Genomic DNA, 24,993 nt, shown 5'->3' on the forward strand with positions numbered 1-24,993 from the left:
AGCCAATCAGGGGTGGGGAAGGGAGGCCGAGGAGGAAGCGGATCCGCCGCCGCGCAGCTAAACCGCAGCGAACTATCCGCTTCGTCTCCCTCCGCCGCTCTCGGGGCCTAAGCGGGAGCTGCTGGGACGGCGTCACTGGGTGGGCTGGGGCGGAAGTGGAGGCGGAGGGAGACGGCTGCGTCTGCAGTACCTTGGTCTCTCGCGTCGAGGCTCTGGTGGGCGCGGGGGAGGGGGAGGAGGAGGAGGAGGAGCCCGCGGCCCGGGCGGCGGTGGCGGCGGCGCCCGAGTTCCCCGTAGGGCCCCGCCTCGGAGCGGGCGGCGGTGGAGGAGGAGACTGAGGAGCAGGATGGCGGCCTCGGCCCTGTACGCCTGCACCAAGTGCACCCAGCGCTATCCCTTCGAGGAGCTCTCCCAGGGCCAGCAGCTTTGCAAGGTCCGTGGGCGCTGGGTGGTGGGCGGGCGGGGTTTCCTCGTCCATAGCCCGAGGGAGCTGGGTGCCCGCTGCACTGCAGCCCCTCTCTCTTCGCCGGCGCCTTGGGGGTTTGGAGCCCTCGCCTCCTCACTCAGAGACCCCGTTATCCGAGGACCTGGGCATCAGCTGGGAAAGCCCCTGAGAGGAGGACGGAACCCTGCCCTCTTCCAGGCGACCCAGGAGGGGGCCGGGCCCCAGCAACGTTGAGGGGTGTCAGGGGTGGGGCTGCGTGAGGCAGCCACCTGTCTATGCCGCAGAGACCCCGGGATGGAGATGTTTTCATCTCGGTTTTCTGTCTAGTCTGTCCTCTCCTTCCACCGGGAGGCAGAGGACGGTGTTTGCACTTTCTTGCTAGGAACCTGAAGCCGCAAAGCTGATGGCATCCTTCTTCCCTGTCCAGGAAAGCGAAGCGTCTGGCTTGGGAACAGAATGCTCTATGATTTGGAGCTCCTCCCATCCCATTAAAGCCGGGATGCTGTCTGTGAGCAACGGTGCAAAATAATAAGTAGTTTCACATTTAACCAATCCTTGGAATCGGCCCTGACAGCTTTTTTTAATTTATCTGTTGCGTACCCCCCTCATCTAATAAAGACAAAGACACCTAAGCCTTCCCTAAGGAATTATGCTGTAATTGGCTACTTATTTGATAAATCACTCAATTTTCTACGTTGGGGGACAAATTTTATTGATGTTTTAGGCATTTGACTAGGTTGGGTAATAATTTTCCGCAAGAAACGTGAAATTTTGGGGGCCTTGAGATAGATAATGACTAATATATTGTCTTATTACAGGAATGTCGGATTGCGCATCCCATTGTAAAATGTACTTACTGCAGATCAGAATTTCAACAAGAGAGGTTTGTATATTGAACAGTTTTTGGTTGTTAAAGACAAAGTATTGTCTGTAAGGAATACTTGAGGGTTGTAATCCCATATTTATGTTACGGTTTTTTTTTTTTTTTTTTTAAATAAAATGGTTTAGTTTCTCAAGCTTTTAAGTTGTAAGCCCTTTCTGCATGGTAGGAGAGAGAATGCTGACCAAAAATTAATGGCTATTTTACAGCTAGACTTTATACCTGAGGAGATAAGAAATAAATTATTGCATGGAAAATGTACAGCCTTGCTAACGAAAAGTGCAAATATAAACTGTTATTGTTAAGCTATTAAAAAATGGCAGAATGTTAGTGCTGACATGGACCGGAGAAAAGGTCTATAGTGTTACTAGCTACCTTCCAAGGGTGAAATCTAGTGACTTGTTACCAGTGGAAGAACAGCACATATTTTTCAATGGAGTGATTCCTGTTAGAGCCTCAGTGCATGCACAAGAGCTTAAGAGAGTAGCAAATAATTTCTTCACAAGTAGGTGTGAGCATCACAATAGTGGAGAGCACCCAGTGGAAGGTTAGGTAGGCACCGGTGCGGTGCATAAATAGTGGCAAGTGTGAGGGTTTTGGAACTAGATAGAAAACAGTAGGATTTTTTGTTTTGTTTCCATTTAAAATACACAATAAAAATGTATGAAAACATTTATCTTAAGTTAATTAAGGGGAGCAAATTTGGATAATATACAGCCCTAGAAAGATCCTCACGTTTGCAGTTTTAGAAAATTCTTACTCTGTGTTAGAGTAAGTTTTAAGTACCACTGAAGTACATGGTACACTTCTACTAATAGTACACTTGGACTGCTTGCTTTAGTTCGGCATTGTGCTGCATAAGTTTCATCATCTATATACAATTTCCTTTGCAGCAAAACTAACACGATTTGTAAGAAGTGTGCTCAAAATGTGAAGCAATTTGGCACCGTAAGTACATCTTATATTTTCATCTCATTTTATTGCTGCTGGTCAATTAATGTTTTCACAAAGATGGACCTTTTAAAAAATATGTATTGCTATGTTCTTAAATATTTCAAGTACCAAAATATTTCAGGAAAGAAACTTTCTATAGAGAGTCTGATGGGAAGATAACATTTTAAAACAGTCTTATTATGTGCATGTTTATATATATTGAATTTCAGTGGGGAAGTTAGGATTTTATTCTTTAAAGAGTCAAATATAGCAAACAAACTCCTGGTTGTAGAGAACCTACTTATAAAGTTTGCATAACTGTACTTTACCTCTTCCTCAGAACCTCTGACAATTTTTGTATAGTGGCACAGTTCAGGCATTTAGTCACAAAAGTCAAGAAGTTATCCTAGTACAAGTTCTTTTCTTATATGTATATTACAGTTATTATTGGTATATTACACTCATGATTAGTCAAATTTCTGGCCTTAAGGGTTTCTAAAATCTTCAGTTGTCTTTTGAATATCAAAGAAAATCAAGGTATGTTTGTTTTAGTTACGTTGAATATGCTTGTGCCAGTTTTTTTTAGTTGAAAACTCACATTTCTTGCACCATCTGTACCTATATATGATGAAAAGTTGTTAAATGTGTTTTGAATAAATGATATAGTAATTAAGCTAACAGGATATTAAGTTAGTAGAAGTTCACTCCCCCAAATACTGGATACATGAAACTTTTCTGTGTACCTTTGTTTTCATTTATTGAAACGTCTTTACATGTAGCTTTTGTATTATATAACATACTATGCAAGTCATAAGTACATTTCTCACGATCTTATTTAACTATTTGACGAAAAGTTTAATGAGTCTAGAAATAAATGTTAGCAAATGAATAGAAACATAATAAATGTCTTTGACTATGATAGGGCAACATACTTCACAGAAAACTTTTTTGCCTATTAGTTTCCTTAATTAATTCCTAAAATATGTCCTGTTCACTGGGTATATTTTATGCAGCAAAATTTTAGTATTTTAAAATGTCTCAATTAAAGAAAATATCTGTTTTTCAGCCTAAGCCTTGTCAATACTGTAACATAATTGCAGCATTTATTGGTACCAAGTGTCAGCGTTGCACAAATTCAGAAAAAAAATATGGACCACCTCAGACTTGTGAACAGTGCAAACAACAGTGTGCTTTTGATCGGAAGGAGGAAGGAAGAAGAAAGGTATGTTTTATTTATTTTATGACATCTTCTGGAAATTAAATAAAACACAAACAAGTTGGAAATTATTATAATTAATATATTACTGAAGCTTGATGTATTCTTTGGGTCCCTGAAAGCAGGTGGTTAGATGAAAGTGCAGGAACAGTGCATTTTCTCCTTGCTGACGTGATATGTAGATTCATGTTGATCAGTTGAGATTACTATACTTTAAAAAACATTCTGTGATAGCTATTCTGTACTATTTGGTTATCCAGTATTTGGTGTGGGAGAATTACTAACTGCTTTCAAATCTTTTCAGCTACCTACCTTTTTGCTGGTTACTTGAAGTTGCTGGTGTGAAAATATACCTGATTGACACTTTAACACATATGATTCAAAGTTAGTCATGTGCCTTTCGATTTGGGGCTCATATTTTATACCATTGTTTGTTTTTCTCTACCTACAGTGACTTAAAAGGTATCTATATGTGTGTGACATTTCTCTGCTGAGCATTCACACAGGCCTCCTGATGACTATCAGTTTCAGTTGATTTGGAGGATGACTGTCTCTTTGAGGGGCTCTGCCATGTTCCTGCACAGCAATATATGTACCGTAGTTGTAAGACATGTTCCTCCAGCACTTCTCGTCTGAACAAATAGAGGATAGGAACTTAATTTTAGTCTTAATTTTGGAAAGAAGTCTCTTTTCCTCCCCGTTGACATGCAGACACTGGCCTCCCATTGTCTGTGAGAGTTGTGTTTTATAAAATTGCTGCAAACACTGAGTTAGTGAATAGAACTGTTGCTCCTATGGACAATACAGGATAGGTCCCTGCCTCTGGTCACAACGTGGTAATCAGTGGATCGGTACCTAATCTTGTTTTGTTTTGTGTATGTTTCTGTTTAAAGACACCTTAATATATATTGTTGATTGATTAAATTGGACTCATAGCAAACAGCACTATAACTATGCCTGAATGAATCTTATCTAACACAGGTATTTTCCACATAAAGTACATCATAGCCGCCTTATGCTTAGGAACACTGTACATCACTTTAGCACTACTTTTGGGGACCATTTTGGCAGTGAAATCACCAATAAAAAGCACAAATGTGAAAAATGTGATAGGAGGTAGACTGTGAAAAGGATACTTGTTTACAATATGAGGGCTGAAGAAAGGCAGCAGAGCATCACCTTGTTAACCTCATCTGGGAACATTTGTGGTCTAGGTACACAAATTTTTTTGCTGCTCTGTGCATGTGGGTGAATGATCACAGAAGTGCTACAAATTGATTTAGGGGGTGACAGATAAATTTTAGCTGATAGGTGGTGAATTTGCCAATACAAAATCTGCAAATGAGAGTCGATTCTATATGTCATTCAATCTCATTTTTTTCTGTAAATTAACATTTTTGCTGTCATGGGAAATACTTTGTCGTTTTAGTAATTACACAGTAATTTAAGAATTTATGATAGTGCTTAGATAAGGTTTCTTTGAAGTATATCATCAAGTTATGCTTAGTTTCTAGTAATAAGAAAATGAGTTTTCCTCTCCAAATGTAAAAATGCCTCAAAACTAATGGAAGTCCATATATCATCCTTTCTAATTTTATGATCCTCTAAATAAGCATTTCCCCAAGTTTCAGAAAAGTATACTTTTACTTCCATTTTGCAAGTCACTGTGTGTGTGTGTGTGTGTGTGTGTGTGTGTGTGTGTATGAGTGTGAGTGTGTGAGAGAGAGACAGCGCGCACATGCACACCAGCAGTTGAGCAGTTTACCTTACCTGGTTTCACGTATAGCCAGTTACACGTACATTTAATCTAATCTAAGTATTTTCTTTTAAAAGGTTGATGGGAAGTTATTATGCTGGCTCTGTACTTTATCGTACAAGAGAGTTTTACAGAAGACAAAAGAACAAAGGAAGAGCCTGGGATCCTCACATTCAAATTCGTCTTCTTCATCTCTTACTGAGAAAGACCAGCATCATTCAAAACATCATCACCACCATCATCACCATCACCATCGTCACAGCAGTAGCCATCACAAGTAAGTACTTTGAAATCGTGTTTTCCAAAGTCCTCACTGGCATTTTAATGCCAGATTTTGGTGTTTAACTTTTTGTAAATGCTAGCTATGTGCTTGTCTAGTTTCCATTGTACACAGTAAGCTTCTTGAGTGTTAACCATGACAGCTTCTAGGGCTGTTTCCCCACTTTATTCAGTGTACAGAATTACACATAATGAGTGTGTTTAGTTGTTTACCATAAATATAAAGATAAGACTTTTAGAGAATTACAATATAAAGTTATGATCATATAATGAAGTCAAAATACAAGTACATCAGAGTTAATTGATGCTTCATTGATTCATGTTATCAAAAGCCTCAATATTCTTTTTTTGTTCAAAGAATTGTTAGGATTTTACTTGTAAAAATTTTATTTACCTCAGTTACTATTAACTTGTTTTAGTTAAAGCAAATTTAAACCGGTGACTAGGAAATGTTTTTTGGAGAACAGATTGTAACACTGTCATTTGTGACCATGATGGAAGCATTCTAAACCTTGAAGGTTCACAAAGTGTGAGAAGTAATCTTTTTGACTAATGTTTCTTTGCTTTTTTAAAAAACAGGAACTCTATTCAAATATTAACAACTGCTTGATTTTTAAATTGCCTTAGGGAGAAAAGTTCCATAGTAGTAGTATCTTAACTCTTTTTGTGTGTAAAGTTTTTTTAAAGTGTAGTTTTAGTCTTCATGGACAAATCAAGAATATTGAAATGCAAATTAAATACAAAAATTAAAACAGAGAAGAAGGGGACATGATACACACTGATTTTCAGGAGAATTTATTTTTTTTTCACAAATTTCTCTGAGCCTTTTTAAAGTTCTAGACAGTTAAAACAGTTTCATTTACAGAAAACTGATGCCTGCCACAGTTAAGAACACATGAAGATATTTGTGGAATGTAATGTAGTTCTGTCTAATTAACAACATTTGATTCTGAATTATAGGCAAGCACATATTAGATTATGGGGGTTTATTGAGGCACTGAGATTGTTTGCTTCTCTAGCAATTTTTCCATTTGTCTCACTGTGTTGTAGTGCTTTCTGGATGTAACAGTGATAGACTGCATAATGACTTCTAATCTGGCTACTTTGAAGAAATCTTGTGGCCTCTATATCAGTGTATCCCAAGGAACAAAGGAATGTAAACCTTCCTTGTTTTTGCTTCTTGCTTTAGGAAAATATATGAGGAAATAACTACCATGATGGTAACTGTCAGATGTAAGACTCAGCTGAAATGTCCCTTTCCCTTGCCCTTTACTTGTTTTAGCATGCTGTGAAAGGACACACTCAGATTATGTTTATAAAGATCAAATTTTGTGACAGTAACTTAATCTTTTGAAATTAATGTTTCAGAAGTAAAGGGAAAGAGAATGGATTGACTTTTTATTTTCCTTTGGGTTATTTAAGATATGCAAATACTATTTTGTATTTGATGAGTAGGCAGCCAGTTTGTGGAGCCCTATCTTAAGTTCATTGGATAAGGATGATTATGAAGAGCTTACATATTGTGATATATAGTGATGGGGGAAGGAAGAAACTCAGGTTAATATGGATGCAAGAATACCCCACCTCAGAAAGCTGGGATTCTGTTTCTGTTAAGTCATTATTAATGTGATTTTTCTCATTTTGAGGTCTGAATAGTTCTATTAATTCATGTGTGATTATATACCTTGCTAATGCTTTTAATGAAATTTGTAAAAGAAACAAAACGGCAACTGAATTCCTCAGTAGGGTTGCCGTTCATTGCCACAAGTAGAGAATAACTCAGGTTGAGAGAATTACAGCTGCTGTTTCCCCAGCTTGTTATTTATAGCTGATTCTTAAGAACATGGTTAAAAAGCTTCTACAGCTAAAAGAATAGTAAATTTTATATACACACACAAACATATGTACATATTTCTATTTTGTGTATGCTAGCACTGTACTAAGTGTCTTTACATAGGTAACTCATTTAATCCTTATTTTCCCTATAAGGTATACCCATTTTACAGATGAGGTGACTAAGGCTCAGGGATTTTAAGAACTTGCAAAAGGTCACACAGCCCAGGTCTTCTTAACATCTCTTATATTGTATATACAGTGGACCCTTGAACAACAGGTTTGAACTGCATAGATCCACTTATATACTCAGATTTTTTTTTTTTTTTTTTTTTTACTAAATATTTACTACAGTTCTACATGATCTGTGGTTGATTGAATCTGTGGATGCAGAACCTCCTATATGGAGGGTTGACTGTAAAGTGCAGATTTTCAACTGCACAGAGGATCAGCACCCCCAAACACCCATGTTGTTCAAGGGTCAGCAGTTTACGTGGTGTGCAGTACATAGGAGATGCTCTGCATGTGTTGAATGAATAAGCTAGAGGTTAATGAAGGATTGGCCAATGTGAAAGTACAGGAAAAAAGTATGGACAATTCATAGTGAGTTATAAAGTGGTTACTAGTATTGTGGCATAGTGGAAAAAAGGTAGTACTGTAGTAGTAATTATAAGTAAAAGTAAAATCAGTAGTTACTATGAGATTTCCCAGTATTTTCAGCGTGACTGCTCCAGAGTACAGCCTAATGAAAGAAGAAACTTTGGAAAAGATTCTTAGGAAAACTAGGAAAGAAAGAAAAATTCAGATACTTCCTGGTTCAACTTGACACACTATTGTGAGCAACTTGAGTTACTCCAAAGGAATCTCCACGTAGGATTATTAGGAAGGCCTTAACTTTAAGATAAAACATCTGTCTGAAATAGTAAGGGTAGCCTAAGAATGATGGTTTTCAGACTTTGTCATTATAGAACCCTGTTGTGGTGGTTTTCATGCTTATAATAACCCTAAGCCTTAGTATGATATTAAATTGAATTATTGAAAGTCCTGATTAAAAAGAAAATCCAGTCCCTATCATCGTACCTTTCTTAAACGACTTAAGATGGCTAGTAGTCATTTGATTAGAATTTATCTTATTGGAATGTGATTTATTCAATATATATTAGCTTAGTCTGAAAACTTAGTTGAATATGCCTTTCTCAGAACAAAAGAATATACACATATATCATTTGATTCCGTTGGGAAGAATGCTGTTAAAATGTTGATGGGTTAAATAAATGTTGTTATTAGATATCATCTGTGTATTTTTCAGAATCAGCAATCTGAGTCCAGAACAAGAGCAGGGACTGTGGAAACAGAGGTAAATATGTAAACATATTTTCTGAAGTATTTTGACATGTATTTTTTAAGATGTGATATTCCTTTAACTTTGTTACTTAGGCTTTAAAAAAATTGATATTCAGTAAAACTTTAGGGGAAGAAGAATAACTTTTCATTTGATGCCTCTGCCCTTCTTACTCTAATTATTTTTATTAATGTTTGGTTTCAGCCATAAATCCTCTGCAGCAATTCAGAATGAAACTCCAAAGAAAAAGCCCAAATTGGAATCTAAGCCATCTAATGGAGATAGGTAAAAATGAATTCCTTTAGTGCTGTGAAAATTCAACTTAGTTGAACAGTTATGGCTGATTGCCAGTTATTACTCGGTAAAAGAATAGAACATGTATCTTCTACATTGACTTCTTTGAGTCACCCAGAAGAGTAAACATAATCAGTTAAAATTTTTAACTTAATTTTAGCAATAAGAAAGTGGCACTGAACGATGTTCTATTTGGGGCATAAATTTGGGTTTTGAAAAAAAATCTGAATAGAGAACATTATCTTAATTATTCTTCAGTGAAACACAAAACTAATTGTGATATTTGAAATTGACCTGCTTGGAAAATGTTTTTAGATTTAAAGTATTTTGAGAGTGACTTTGTTTTAGTTCATTAGCCAAAAGTTTGCTGATGTTACTGTACAAATTGGCTGCCTATTGCTTTACACTAGAAGTATTGACCCCCTAAAAGCTAATACTGAATTATATTTCTGCAGGTGTATGTAATGTGTGCCATTAGTAAGGTAATTTGCCAGTTGCATCCATTTCTGTCAGGTACATATTTTTTTGCATTAGCCTTAAGGATGTTTGTGGAATTGTCTAATTTATGCAATTTGAACACCTGCTAATTTTCCTTCTACTTCATTTAACTGTGTTTTACTTTTTTCTTTTTAGTAGCTCTATAAATCAGTCAGCAGATAGTGGGGGAACAGACAATTTTGTCCTTATAAGTCAACTGAAAGAAGAAGTGATGTCACTTAAACGTCTCTTACAACAGAGAGACCAGACCATTTTAGAAAAAGATAAAAAGGTAAGTACATGGTTCACTGAAGCCTGGTAAGGTTTACATCTTGACTCTTGCTTGATAATTGCAAATTTTGTTAGACTTTCTTTAATAACTTGGTCATGTTTATTGTACATGATTCTTATAAGACACAGAAGCCCAAATTGGAACCTAGGCCATCTAATTATGATATGTAAAAGTGGTACTTCAGAATTTTAGTTCTAAGAATCAATTGAGAGCTGATTAGAATTCTAATAATTTCTGAACATTAGTTTTCAGTAAGCCTGTAATCTAAAATTAGATCTAATGTCTTAATTTGAAAATGAGATGTAAATGGAATATTATGTCAATTCTTTTGGTATAAGAAAGTAATTGAATATAGTCTAATATACCAATTATATATTTATTTCGATTAAGATCAAATAAGTGGAGAAAAATTAATGCTGTGGGAATTTCCTATGTGGTAATGATTAACAATAGGTATCTAAGATAGGAATTAAGTGTACTTATTGGGACTTTATCAGTTAGATAAAGAGGAATATCAAATATGTTGTCTGTTTAGTGAAAAGTTCTAATACTTTCTGTGTGCACTTGAGCAGAATTTTACCTGTTTGGGCCTCAGTTTTCTCATTTTAAAAATGAGAGTATTAACACCATCTCATGGGAAGATGGTTGTGATTAAAAGAGAATGTAAAGTGTTTACTTACAGCTTCTGGCATGTATAAGTGCTCATAGCTGCTATTACTGGGGTTTGGTCTTCTTTGAGGGTAGAACCTACTTCTGTACTTGTTTTATGATCCTAGACTGTCTGGTTTGACCTACTTCAAATATACCATAGCAATAGGAGAACATTAAAAACGTTCTTCTAAAATTATGAACAAGATGTGATTATGAATATGTAGTATGTAGCTATCTCTGAGATTCCATAGTAGTGCTTGAGTCTGAGTTGGCTTTTACTTCTGGCATTCATGTAAAAAATGTAACTTTTATGTTACATTTTCCCACACCTTGATGGTTAATGGATTTAAATTTATCGTAATACATTTGTACCTTACCTTAAGCAAATTTGATATATGAAATTTAGGATTGACATAAGACAAAAATAGGATAGTTACGAGTATTTTATTTTTTATGGTTCTTTTTGCTTAATAGAATATTTTAAATTAGCTTTAATGGAAATTTGTTTTACACACAAAATATTAGAAACATTTCTGTTACACAAAGACAGGTCTATCTGTACTAACCTAGATAAAAGTTGAATAAAATGGGAAGTTTACTATAAAATAGTGATTCCAAAACTACGTGGTAATGAACTGTGGAATTCTGGCCTTTTTAGATTTTTTTTTTTTTCAAGCATCACTATTCTATGTTAGTGCAATTAGTGGAAAGTTTTCTGGTTTTGTTATTGTTCCTTTTTTCTTAAACACTAATGGGGATGGAAATTAGCAGTACTATGAGGAAAATAATTGTAAGCCTAAAATAGCTACATACTTACAGCTTTTTAAAATAATGTAAATGTAAGACAACCACGTTATTTTCTAGAATTTATTTCACTTTATTCAGTGACTTCTAGAGCCAGCCATGTACTAGATCATGAGGATAAAAAGACGAAATAAGACATGATTCTTATCTTCCAGAAATTCATAATCTGGAGGCAACTCACAGTGTAGTGATGAAAATATCATAGCTTATCTGATGTGAGCTGACATTTCAGAACGGGAATTCCTTTGTAATGTAGAAAGCAGGATTCAGTTATTCTTTGAATTGGACAAAAAGCGAGAGCTTTTATTCAGAAAATCAGTATATAGGGCACTGTGACTTCCTTTCTCTTTTTGGTGTACTTCTTTGTTTACTGGCTACCAGGTAATTACAGAAAAGAACCTGCAAACCTTTAAAGCTTACGTAATGAAAACCAATTAAAAATAAGCAGAAGCTGTCTTCTGCCTGGTTCGTATGTTGAAATTATATAATACCAACTTATTTTTTAGTATGAAGTCATGAGATTTTGTATCTTTATGTATGTCATTTATATTTATGAAAAAAATTGTCATATAGCTGTCTTTCCTTCCTCAAATCACCATCTTTTTTCTTACGTTGTCTAATTTAGCCCAAATTTTAAAGTAGCCCCCTTTCCTTTCTTATTCCATGTTAGTTGTATTTCTGTGCTTTGTTCTCCATTTTTACCTCAAATCTAAAGTGGTATTGGATATGGAATTCTGGACATAAATTTTAAAATAAAAGCAATATAGCTTTTGGTTGATAGGACTTGTTCCTTTATGTACTTGCCCAGTGTGAAACTTTTTTCTTTTTTCATTGAAAAATTATTTTAACCTGAAACCAGTTTTACTGTTTACTTTGTTTATATATAATGTGAAGTATGTTTTAACTGAAGCATTTTCCAGGGTATTAACCGTTAAGCTTTCCTGTTGGCATACCAGTTGCCAAATTCTGTGTCCAGTGAAACCACCTTTAAAAAGAAACACAAAAGGCAACTTCTCAAAAGTTATACTGATGTTTCAATATTATCTTAACATTAAAATTGTATTAGTGTTAAAGTAGTAAATTAGATAGAATTCATTATATCACAAAACAAATTCTAGATAAGTTTAAAAACTCAGTAAACTGCTGTTAACATTCTCCACTTTTATAATGAATTGTGAGTTTATTGTGAAAAATATTTAACAATGATGTGTTTGTGCATATGCATATACATGTATATACATATATATATATATATCTATATATATTTTTTTCTTTAATCTTTCAGTTAACTGAACTTAAGGCAGACTTTCAGTACCAAGAGTCAAACTTGAGAACAAAGATGAACAGTATGGAAAAAGCTCACAAAGAAACTGTGGAACAACTCCAGGTAAATGAGATTATTTATGTAAACTGTTAGGCAAGGAGGAGTAAACTTGGTTAATAGTATTCTTTCTCTTAGACTGGTATTGGTATCCCTACTTTATGCATATCTAGAGCATTTTCAGCTTTGATTTTGACTTAAAATACCTATTAATCCTGTTCCCATTAAAAGTTATTGCCTGAAATCACTTGATAAGGAGATTCAGTAGATTAATTCTGAAACCTTTTGCCTAAAGTTCAGATGGGGTTTTCAGAGGAGGATATCACTGAAGTATGTTCAGTTGATCATCAGGTGAAAAGCAAAAAATTAAAAATCAGATTCATGAAACTAAGGTGAAAGTAAGGTCTTCAGTACATTGTGTATTCTTCCTGTTTCCTCCCAGATAACGGGAGGAGAAGTGGGGGTACAAAACTGATTTACGGGACCTCGAGTGGAAGAAATTCATGCTGCATGCAGAGATGCAAGGCCAAAGAGTGCACTTTAACCTCTGTACTGTGATTTTTTTTTTTTTTTAAACCATCATGGTTTTTTTAAAAAAAATTATTTATTTATTTATTTTTGGCTGTGTTGGGTCTTCGTTTCTATGCGAGGGCTTTCTCTAGTTGCGGCAAGTGGGGGCCACTCTTCATCGCGGTGTGCGGGCTCTCTTGTTGCGGAGCACAGGCTCCAGACACGCAGGCTCAGTAGTTGTGGCTCACGGGCCTAGTTGCTCCGCGGCATGTGGGATCTTCCCAGACCAGGACTCGAACCCGTGTCCCCTGCATTGGCAGGCAGATTCTCAACCACTGCGCCACCAGGGAAGCCCTGTACTGTGATTTTTAAAGTGCCAGATAGGGTTCTGCTGTATCCACAGCAGGGAGCCTCTAAGGATGTAGGCCAGCCTCAGAGTACTGCAGAGGATACTCAGTAGGGTGTCCATATACACAACAACTGAATGGTGATGCCAAGAGTCACCACAGTGACGAGGAGGGTGGTTTCTGAGGTCTGGAATGCAGAGATGGAGAGCATCAAACAGAGATTTAGGTTATTTCCTTATTTAAGCCTTTTTTCACCTAGGTTTCATAAATTTAGAAATCAGACTACACTAAGTTAATTATATATTCTATAGATTTATACATTCTGACATTTGTAGAATTAAGTCTTAAAAGCATAGAAGATGGCAGCACACAGACTTTAGGCTCTTGATGGGAGAGTGTAGCTTGGGAAGGAAGGAATTAATATTGCCCTGCATTTTTTTTTTTTTTTTAACATTGTAATACCAAGGGATATTTGCTATTTCCTATCTTTTGGTTTTGTGTTCTTCATACTTTGAAAATAGCTTAAGTTGAGTAAGATTGTAAAGTGGATTTAGGAACCTGTTGAAATTCAGGGTAGAGATTGCATAGTCGTAATGCTGATCTTACTATTACAGAGAATTCTGAAGAGAAACTTTCGTAGAACCTGACACATAGTAGGAATTCAAATAATTTGTTGAATGAGTGACGATTTATGGAAATGCCCATCTGCCCTCTGTTCTGAGAGATTGCCCATTTTATATATTAGGCTTCTTGTACATTATTGTTTCTCATCCACCAGCAAGCAGTAGTTTTATGTTACTTTACTCATTCAGTTATTAGTGCTGAATGATTACTGGAAACAAAATCTTCTGCATGATGATCTCTGGTTTAATGTGATTTAGCCAAAACATGAATAAATCCAGAATGACATGACAGAAAACATGTGAGCAGTACTTAAATATGATAAAACTTAGTACTTCTCACTGTTCAAAAGAGCAGTTTGTTTCATTTTGTAGTTGTAAGCACAAGGGAACCTCTCTTTGACATCTTAGCCTGATTGGTATCTTAAGCCTACCTCTTCTTGGTAGCTGAAGTTTCATATAATTTAATAATAACTAATAACTATATAGAAGTATACATTTTCAACATAATTTTACATAGGCTGTCTTATTTGCTCCTTACAGTAACTTTAAGTTATGTGGTATCCAGATGACACTGTGGTCACAGAGTCAGAAGTGACATAGAAACCTATATCTTCTGACTCAGATTTAACTATACTTTCTCCTGTTCTGCACTGACTCCCACCTCAGGTTACTCAGGTTTTCTACTTCATCCTTATTGTCAGACCACTTCCCTTTATCATTTGTATTATTACTGGTGACATTCTGTCACAGTTACATATCCTCTTTTAACCCCACTCCCTTTAGCAACCATGTACTAGTAAGGTTCTCCACCTAAGTGAGTAAACACAGTGAACTGTTTTTCTTATCTTTCTGTGATAAGAAACTGAATGCTGAAGCAGAAAATTTATCTTGTTCTAATAACTCTCAAAACATTTGAAACTACCAAACTTGAAAAATAAGCACTGAGCATCAATCACAAGAAAAAAATTGTCCAAAATACCAAAAAAAAAAAAAAAAAAACCCCACAACAAATCCCAACCAATCAAACAAAAACCAAATTGTCTTAAAATATCAAGAAAGCCAAATAAAAAATATACCTTCATTTAGGAGATAAGTTGATAAAAGGGGAAAGGGAATTAACATTTGAGTGCCTACCATATACCAGCCACTGTGTTAGGCTAAGTGTTTTGTATATTTGATTAGCTCTTTCAACTCCTGTCGAGGTAGATGGTGAAGTTTCTGTTTTACATATGAGAAAATAGACTCCCAAGTTACATTGCAGATAAGTGTCAGAGCCAGGATTCAAAGCAGGATCTGTGTGATTCGTAATCCACATATTCTTTTCTTGAGGCCAGCATTTCTAAACATTTTTAACTTAACTTGCTTAAGAGTTCTTAAATAATTGATTTTTGCATGGTGCATAATAAAGAAGTAATATTAGGATGAATATTTTAATGCATATATATTAGATATTACTATAAAGTATATCTTAAATGTACCGAAATAAGAATAAGACAGATTTGGACTTGTCCCCATTTAACAACTGACTTACTGTTTATTTTTCTTAAAGGCTTTTTTCTTACATAATTTATCAGCAAAAAAATTTACTAGTGACGTGATTAGGACACTGAATATATACATGCAGATTGAAAATTAGCTGCTAAAGAATTAAAAGGAAAAACTTCTTTCAATACCTAAGGTTTGAGTTCTTGTATTTCATACTTAGAATATGAAAATTATAAACTCATTGATTTTTTTGTTTTTTTCTTGATGAATGAGAAAAGATAGTTTGAAAATTAACTCTTCAATGATTTGCTATGTCAGTGTAAACACTTTTGTATAACTTACAGATCTGACAGAGATCTCTTTGAGGCAAGTTTGCAGACATTTTCCTTTTTTTTATGCCCTTCATTAATTTGTATTTTAAAATTTCTGTTTCTTAAGATTCCTTTTTTTAACCAGTGAGTCTATTATAGTTATATATTGAATAATATGTAGCAAACAATGAAAAGAAAACAACTTACAACTACTGTGTTTACTAGGACTGGTCAGCTGAGTAATACACCAATTGATAATGGTTGCGTGCACTTGACTTCCACTAACTGCCAGGCATTCTCACTGATTTGTCGTCTGAGTTTCTCAAACTATTTCGTTTTAAAGGGAAAATAAAAATCCTTTTAAATTCTTGATGATTTTCCAAATTTGAAATTGAATTTGAAATTACCACCTTAATTATTTAATAATCGTGGAATAGAGAAATGCTATTAATCATACAGTTGAACATTAAAAAATGGTTTGACTTGCAAATGTAAGATAGCTAGGATATTTGCATTTTGGAGGTCTCCCTATTAATTAGGGAGAATTTGATTGGAGAAGGGTTGAAGAGTGGAAGTACAAAGCCTGGGAAAGGTTTAGATTCTACGAAACTGCTTTAAGATGGTATACTGAAAAGGCAGAGTGCCATACAAAGGCTAAAATTAGAGTAGAAGATAAAGCACTGAGGTTAAAAAAGTGTAGATAATAAAAAATCTTGAGACCTGTGCAGGAAAATGGTTTTCAAACATAAACCAGAGGATATCTTCTGAAATTTTGTCAGTGCTCAGATTCCAAACTGTTGTCAACATTCTCCCTGTTTTGGCTCAAAAACTCCAAAAGCATTTGTGTATTAACATATTTGTATATATGGAGGGTCCTTTATTACCTACATTGCCACAGTTAAGAGATTACACAGGGAGATGGATGTAGTCAAAGTTTGAAAATATTCACTGAAGGCCCCCATTTATACTTTCCTCCTCACTAAACACTAGTGACTGCCATAGCATATTGGCTTGAGGACAGTGTGTTTGTCAGTGGTGGATGGAACATTTGAATGACTTGCAAATTCAGTTCAGATTGATGGCAAAATGAAATCTTGAATCTTTGAAAAGAAATTTCAGCCTTTCATGAAACTGAAAACAGTGATGATGTGTAACTGCTCAAGTTACATCAAAGCCAATACCAAATAACTCTATGCCAATTAAAGGAACAACAACAACAACAAAAAGACCAGAAAGGGTGGTTGTGATGGGTGCTTCAAAAAGTTTTCTTTTGAATATCATTAAGTTAAGAGAGTAGTCCCTTTGGTAAAGTGATAAAGTCTGAATATTTTTGCAAAAAGGACCTGTTATGCTTGCTCTATAAATAGGTAAACATCAAAATGAAAGACTTTGTAGTGTTTGTCTGAAAATAGCCCTCTCAAATTATCACTTGTTATTTGATCTTATTAATTATACAACAGTACTTATATTCATAGTTTCTGTTTCATGTTTTTAAGATAAAACAAAAATATTTTTCCCCTATTTAAAATTTTGACCCTCTTTTAAAGGGATTCACTTTAAGTTGCCTTTTGTGTAACCAATTATATCTTTGGACAACAATTACTTTAATATTGACATTACAAAGGGGGCTGATAAACGAATCTAGGATTTTCCTTCTACATATCCAACATTAAAGAGATGAACCTAAATATATCAACTCTTTCATTTATTCTGTTAGTGTTTCAATAAAATATTTGAAGTAGTATTCTTCAGCAGAACTTAATGTTTGAAACATTTTTAATTGTAAATGTTTTTGTCTTCCGCAGGCCAAAAACAGAGAACTACTCAAACAGGTTGCAGCATTGTCAAAGGGTAAAAAGTTTGACAAAAGTGGAAGCATATTAACATCCCCTTGAGAAGTGGTTATTCATTAGTGTTTCTGCTGAAAATGTAAAATTGGAAAAAAATTCTGTGAAGCCCTTAAATTCTGTGTAGTGGAAAAATATTTTTGCACACCAAACGAATTGGCATGTTTCCTATTCACTTTTGTAACTGATATACAGCATTTTTTAAGTTGTATAACATTCAAATAAAACTTCAACTGGTTTGAAGCAACTTTTAAATTATTTGATACCCAGGAACTTTTTTGCCAGCAATAGTATTAAACAGTTGTAAGGGAGTGCATGAGTAGTGCTCTTTATAAAATACAACATGCAATAATAGAGTAGGTATGGTTTTCAGAAGTCAGAGCAGCAGGGCTTTTTGTTTTGTTTTTTTTTGTTTTACACTATGCTAATTTCATATAAACAGTTTTCAATTTAGAAATACAGAAACTTTTAAACAAGAAAAATTGTGAACACTGGTTTTTTAGTAATTGTGTTTTTACTTTTCATGAACATGACTTTAGGAGAGAATCATGGTGCTTTTATTAAATGGACTTCAGAGTATATGTAAATATGTTTTTTAAAGTTACATCGTTACCATTAGTTAGTAAACTAGTATTTTCATTATTGGTATAGGAATTAATGTTTATTGTACAGTATCCAAGGTAAATGTGTTTGTTTTGTAAAAACGACTGTAGATTTTTACTTACAAGTGCCTTTTTGCCACCTAATGTTTTTATTTATAGGAATGCTGATCTTTTGTACATACAGTTTGTTTTAAAATCATGTTTAATAAATGTTTGTATATAAATGCATATGTACAGAAGCCTATTTCGAAAGGAAATCAAAGTTGCTAGTAAAATGTTTGAGGTTGTATTAAGAACTGATAATGCATCTAGACTTCAGATGATTTTGTGGTTTGTTTCTGTGTGATATGGGAAGCTGTTGGTCATTGAATTCATTGAATTATGTCAAAATACTTCCCAAAAGATTTAATTTTAAATCACTTCTGATGGAATAATTTTATTTTTTATGTCATATGGCTTCATGTTCATATTTTGTGTTACATGTTTTATTTTTCTTTTATTAAAATTTTTAAAAATTAATAATTTTTCTGCAGTGGTCCATATATCTGCTTTCCCTATAATATGTGGTTATCTAAGTTAATATTTATGTACACCATACTTAATTTGTAAGTTTAAAGCAAATCTGGAAAAAAATTAAATATCTTTTAAATCAATCTGTGGTTATCTTTAAATAAATTGGAATCTACTGCAAGATTCAGGCACTATTTATAAGAAAATTATATCAGAGTCTTTAAAATTGTCTATAAAAGGTAAAGGTAGGGTGGGATAGGTTAGGAGAAGTTATTGACTAATTGTGTTCTAATCTAGTGGTTTTCAGCCTGTAATAGAATTGAGCTCCTACTTAGTAAATGCCAGTTCAGAGTTTCAGTTCAATTTTAAAGCGTCAAGCATTGCTAGATATACTGTATAGAGTAGAAGGCTCCTTCTCTTAGGAATTTATGGGCAAAGTAAATTTGTTTCAAGTAAACTGTTATTAAATTTATCAGTCTTGAAGCATTGATTATGAATGTCCTATCAAAGATCCTCTTTCCGCAGAACACAGGATGATTGTAATAATTGTTTTTAACATGATTCATGTTTCAGTAGATTATTCCTATAGTGATTCATTATAAACATATCAAATAATACTTTGTCCAATTTGAAAACATATAATCTAGGGTAATTTTCAAGTGATAGTAAAATACTGAATCAGTCAGACTTGGAAGAATTAAACCAGTTTATTTTTATGAAATCTTCATGCAATAATCTTCCTAAAGTTAGTATTCTCAACAATGATAGGTAATTGTCTCCTTAACACAGATTTTAATGTTTTCAGGATTTGCTAAATTCATAATACCGTCATTACCTTTCTTCAAAATTTATAATGTTTGTATTCTGGTTTCATAGCCATTTGTCAATCCACAGTGGTCATTATGGTTTTAAACTGTGTAATAGTTCTTATACCTTGTTGGAGCTGCTACAAAAGAAAGATGCCCCTTCTCCGTTTTTTAGGTAAGAGATTAAAAATTCAAATGAGTCTAAATACTTAAGCTTTGTAAATTCCAAGGCTAAAACCTTTTAGGGGCTTCACAGTATTTAGTCCTAATTAAATGCCCTCTCTTTATTCCATGACCTGGTTTTATAACTTAATTATTTTGCAGTTGTATAAACTAGTAACTGAGTCCCAGTCCTGAATCTGTAGTGTATTGACATAATGACCTGATATCCTCTCAATGTGGACCTGTAAGGAGATACTATGGTGTGACGTATTGTGCTTTCTAGCCTGTTTTCAGCTATCGATTAGCATTTACCAGTGAGGGTCATTTTGGCTCCAGTTATTTATGTATTAATAGCCTGTGAATATTGCAGTCCTTTTTAGATTGTATTGGTCTAAATATGCATTCTGCAGTGAACCTGTTAAGCTGTTCACATGTATAGACTATTGAAATACTGTACCTGTACACATCTGACTGTTGACATTTTGTACTTCTTTTCTAAATCCAATATTTCACAATAAAAACTTGTCAAAAAGCTTTGTATTGGTTTCCTATTGCTGCTGTAACAACTCAGCACAAATTTAGTGGCTTGAAATAGCACAGATCAATTCTCTTACAGTTCTGGAGGCCACAAGTCCAAAATCAGTTTCACTGGGCTAAAGTCAGGGTGTTGGCAGGTCTGGTTCCTTTTGGAGGCTCTTGGGAAGTAAGTGTTTTCTTGCCTTTTCTAGCTTCTGGAGCTGCATTCCTTGCATTCTGTGGCTCTTTGCCCCCTCCTCCATCTTCAAAGCCAAAAGTACAGCATCTTCAAGTGTCTCTGTGTCTGTTGTCATATGATCTCTCTTTGGTCATAGTGTCTCTCTCTGTTCCCCCTTATAAGGACATTGTCGGGCGCACCTGGATGATCAGGATAGTCTCCCTATCTCAGGTCCTTAATTACATCTGCATACTCCCTTTTGTCATGTAAGGTAACAGTATTTATATATTTATATGTTCCAGGGATTAGGACTTGGACATCTCAGGGGACCGTTATTGAGCCTACAGTAAGATTCACCTACATTTTTCTAAAACAATAGATTTGAAGGAGTTGACTCAGACCAAACAAGTTTAATTTTCCTATCTGTTAAGACTGCTCTCATGAAATAGTTATTTTCCTGAAAAGAAATTATATAAATTTTTATTGTGCTATTTCAAAGCAACAATAGGTGAATCAAGCTATATGTAGTTGAGGTTTTTGCAAACGTTGGAACATGACTAGAACCATGCTGGATCGTTTGATAGGATAAGAGTTGAAGACATGCCTTTAATTTCTAGCCTAGCTGGGGAGACAATATACATGAAAAAATACCTGGAACTTAATTAAAATGCAATAGAAGCTAATAGCTTTTAGCAAGGGCATTCGCAGGATTGTGGGAAAGGTTAGTCTATATCATTGTTTTCTCAAACTTGAGCGTGCATCAGTCAGGAATGGGAGTGTGGGGCTTGTTAAGCATGTGTTGCTGTGCCTCAGCCCCAGTTTCTTGAGTCCATGGCTCTGGGATGGGGCCCCAAAATTTGCATTTAGAACTCCCAGGTAATGCTGATGCTTCTGGCCCAAGAAGTATAGAAATTAAAAAAAAAGAAGAAAAAGAAAAGAATGAGGTTTAAGAGACAATGAGTGGAAGACATTTGGGGAAGAATAAACTTGGAAAAGTTTTTGGAGATGTATTTTAAAAGCAGTTTGGGTAGTCTCCAGTAGATTTTTGAAAAGGAAGTCATGTAAGACCAGATAATTTGACACTTTAAGAAGACTGTAGAAATCATTTTCTCCAACTGCTTTATCTCATAGCCAAAGAAATGGAGCAAGAAAGGGCAAATGACTTAAGTATTGACTTTTATTAATGTCCTGACATTTTCTAAAAAGAATTTAAGGTAGCTTGGTTTAAGTGATTTGTACCTAGCCAGTTTGCCACACAAATGAAGTTTTAAGGAGGGATGTGTATAGTCATATCAGACATAGCTAAGAAGTTGAGGATAGTGAGAAAAGTCAATTGGATGCAACAAGCTTATGCCTTGACATATAAGGCACAGAATTTGGTTTTTTATTTGACAAGGAGATGGTAGATGATTCAAGCCCAGTGTTCTTTCTCTCATGTTTAATGTGATATGATTGCATTTGGAACATGTAGTGCTAGTCACCACTTTTCAAGAAACACATAGTCTGAAAAGTTATATGATTAGAGGGTTGGAAACTGTATCTTGACTAAAATGATTGACTCGTTTCCAAAATAGAGAAGAAAGAGACCGACAACCCTATAGCAAACTAAGCAAGAGAAATGAATAGACAGTTCATAGGAAAAGTGTACATGGTTCCTAACCATGTGAAAAGATGCTCAACTTCACCCATAATAAGAAAAATGAAAATCAAAAGTATATGGAGTTACAATTTCTCACCTGTAGGTTTGCATTATTCCAAATCTGACAGCATACTTTGTTGACAAAGTTGTGGGGAAACACTTTCCTATATTCCTATTGGTTATTGCAAAACAGTCCCTATGGAGGTAAATTTTAATAACCAGCAAAATTACACATGCAGTTGTGCTTTGCCCTAGCAATCCAATTTCTAAAATTCTATCCCGAACACACACTTAGAAGAAAAAAATTAAAAAAAAAAAAATAGTTTCAAGGGCTTGGTTAAAAAACTATGATATGTCCATATAATGGATACTATGTAGCTGTAAAACTAACTCAGCTACTTCTCTAGGATACATTGTTAATTGAGAGAAGCAAACTAGAGGAAAGTGTGTTGTAGCATGTTACTATTTAAGAAGGATAGGGCTCTATACCCGCACGCATACACACAAGTATATGATTATATTTTTTAAAAATCGAAGGTTTAACCATAATTTTAAAAAAATGGTTACCAATAAGGGGGTGGGAGGAGGAATACGTTGGAAGGGACAATGTTGGAAGCTAGAATTCTTGGAATATACCATGTTTTGTTGATTTGACTTTGGAATCACTTAAATATTTTTACAATGTTATAATCAAAAAAAAAAAAAAAAAGAAACACCAAATGTACCTAAATATATAACCAGTTGGTGCCACAACCACACAGATACCTATGCTAATTGCTATAAAATGCAATAATTTGTACCTCCCTAGTGGGATATGTCCTAAAGTAAAAAAGAACTGCAAAATCATCTTACACTGTTGACAGTCATATTGGTGACAGTGTCAGCATTCTGAAATTATTGTGTGGGATAAAACATTGTGAATAAGGCAAGTGAATAATTATGTGATTTTCTAATTCTATCATTCCATTCAATGTTTAGGACTAGGATTCTTGGCTAAAGAGAAAGGAGATATAAGTTTAGGAAAATCTGTAGAGCCCTGTTTTTAATTAGAATTATCAGCGTAAACTCAAGTTACTTTAAGAAGAAATAGATATATTCAGTTGGAAAAAGTATAAAATGAGCCTGCATATCTTGTCAGGTCAGATAGCAAGGAAGCTATCAAGGATGATTTAGTACACTCTCAAAAGACTCAGGAGCCAGCTGGCAGATAGCACAATTTGAACATCAATATAGAAAATAATATCTGTAGTGGGTGGAAACACTGAATATGTTTAAATACATGAGTTCAAAATGATACAAAATAAAGAGACACCATACAAAAACCAAAGCACTAATTGATCACCATTGGAGGATACTAGCAAGCTGACTCAATATTTTGAAAACTGGTAAATAAACAGAAAAGAATTCAATATTTCCTGCAGTTCCCATACACACTGTACCTCTGGACAGTAGTAAATGAGGCAAGTAGTAAATGAGGGATACTTTTTCTTAAAAAAAAAAGAAGTTCCATTTAATGAGTGAAAAAGGAATGATGGAATTACAGTATCATCACTTTGCAACTTCCAATGAATTAATGGAGATAATAAGCATTGGCCATGCTATTGTTCAGCTGCTAAAAGTAAACAAAGAGACTCACTCTTAGCATCATGTGCTTTCTGAGGGAGGATCACACTATGACCCATAGAGTAGTTTTGCCAAAAAGAATCATACCTAAATCTGATCAAGTATCTACCAATTTACAGGAAAGAGAACAGCATATTATGCTGAATGACACCGAAGGGATGCAGTTGGCGCAATTGTTTCTTCAGTAATTTGCAAGGAGAAAAAAGTGATGGAGGGGAGTTGGAGGGAAACATACAAGGTGAGAGGTACTTAGAAGATATCAACCAATCACAATAGGTGGACCTGATTTGGATCTTGAATCAAAAAAACTTAAAAATTGAAAAAAAAAACCATTTTAGCATTTATGACATAACTGGAAATTTGAATATTGACTGGTTATTTAATAATAGCAAGGAATTACTGTTAAACTTTTAGGTGTGATAATGGCTTTATTGCAGCTATGTTTAAGACACCTACTCAAATACTTACAGTGAAATGACATGATGTTTGGTATTTGACTCAGAATAATATAGGGAGGGATGTGGATGGGAATATAAACAAAACAGGATTGACTGTAGTTGTTAATTATCGGAATTGAGTTCTGGAATTGGTATATGGCAGTTTATTATACTCTTCAGTTCAACTTTAGTGTAAGTTAAGGTTTTTTTTTCATAATAAAAAATACCACCACCAGCCCCGCTGACTTATGGCTCATCTTAAACAATACACCTTCTTTGAAAAAATTAAGGATAATACCAATAAAGAGTAGAAATAAGGGGAAAAAACCCACCCACAATTCTACCACCTGGGGACATTCGTGTTTCTGTTTTGTACATTTTCTTCTAACGTTATCTGTGAGTAAGGGCTATAATCATGTTACAATGTAATTTTGATTCCTGTTTTCATCCTTCCGTTCTCCCCTCACCTCCATAACAAAAGCAACTCCTACATTATAAAAAAAATATTTGTAGTAATTTCATAGCCTTACTTTCATAGCCATACACGTAAGGCAGTAGAGCCTAATATTTAAGACCACTATTTTTTGGAGTCAAATCTAGTTTCAAAGCCAGCTCTGCCATTTATTAACTGGAAGTTTTGGGGGTATATTTATGAATATCCCCGAGTCTCAGTTTCCTCATCTGTGCCACAATTTATAGGGTTGTTATTGACAGTTAAATAAGATAAAGTATTAATATACAAAGCACTTTACATAATCTCTGGCACGTGGTAGACATACAATATGACTAGGCAATTGTTTACTTAATCAACTAAATATTTTTAAAGATAACATGAAGGCTCACTGTGCCTTTTCAGTTTTCAAGCATGTCTTTT

The 24,993-nt window shown here is 34.8% G+C and overlaps 1 protein-coding gene across 7 annotated transcripts; it reads left to right on the forward strand.

Annotated features, from left to right (window-relative positions):
- The first annotated feature begins 157 nt into the window (after positions 1–157).
- FAM76B (family with sequence similarity 76 member B) lies at positions 158–20,258 on the forward strand. Of its 7 annotated transcripts, XM_082410010.1 has the most exons (11): positions 462–953; positions 1,264–1,328; positions 2,219–2,273; positions 3,325–3,480; positions 5,308–5,507; positions 8,652–8,699; positions 8,889–8,969; positions 9,612–9,747; positions 12,488–12,589; positions 15,553–15,681; positions 17,605–20,258. In XM_082410010.1, exons 1-10 carry the CDS (start codon positions 849–851, stop codon positions 15,637–15,639), a joined length of 1,035 nt encoding a protein of 344 aa, XP_082266136.1. In that variant the 5' UTR covers positions 462–848; the 3' UTR covers positions 15,640–15,681; positions 17,605–20,258. The 7 variants fall into 7 exon arrangements, with proteins under 7 accessions (XP_082266139.1, XP_082266138.1, XP_082266141.1 ...); XM_082410013.1 differs by lacking the exons at positions 462–953; positions 15,553–15,681 and adding an exon at positions 158–433 and having other exon boundaries at positions 9,615–9,747; XM_082410012.1 differs by lacking the exons at positions 462–953; positions 15,553–15,681 and adding an exon at positions 160–433.
- Positions 20,259–24,993: the final 4,735 nt, after the last annotated feature.

Source organism: Balaenoptera physalus, assembly GCF_965194825.1.
Source record: "Balaenoptera physalus genome assembly, chromosome: 10".
In the NCBI taxonomy this organism is placed as follows: domain Eukaryota; kingdom Metazoa; phylum Chordata; class Mammalia; order Artiodactyla; family Balaenopteridae; genus Balaenoptera; species Balaenoptera physalus.

Bases quoted from the DNA above. Each gene is read 5' to 3' on its own strand.
- FAM76B (XM_082410009.1), top strand. From the start codon at position 849: ATGGCATCCTTCTTCCCTGTCCAGGAAAGCGAAGCGTCTGGCTTGGGA. The intron at 1,329-2,218 runs GTTTGTATATTG...TTTCCTTTGCAG, and splicing joins TCAGAATTTCAACAAGAGAG to CAAAACTAACACGATTTGTA. The intron at 12,590-17,604 runs GTAAATGAGATT...TGTCTTCCGCAG, and splicing joins AAACTGTGGAACAACTCCAG to GCCAAAAACAGAGAACTACT.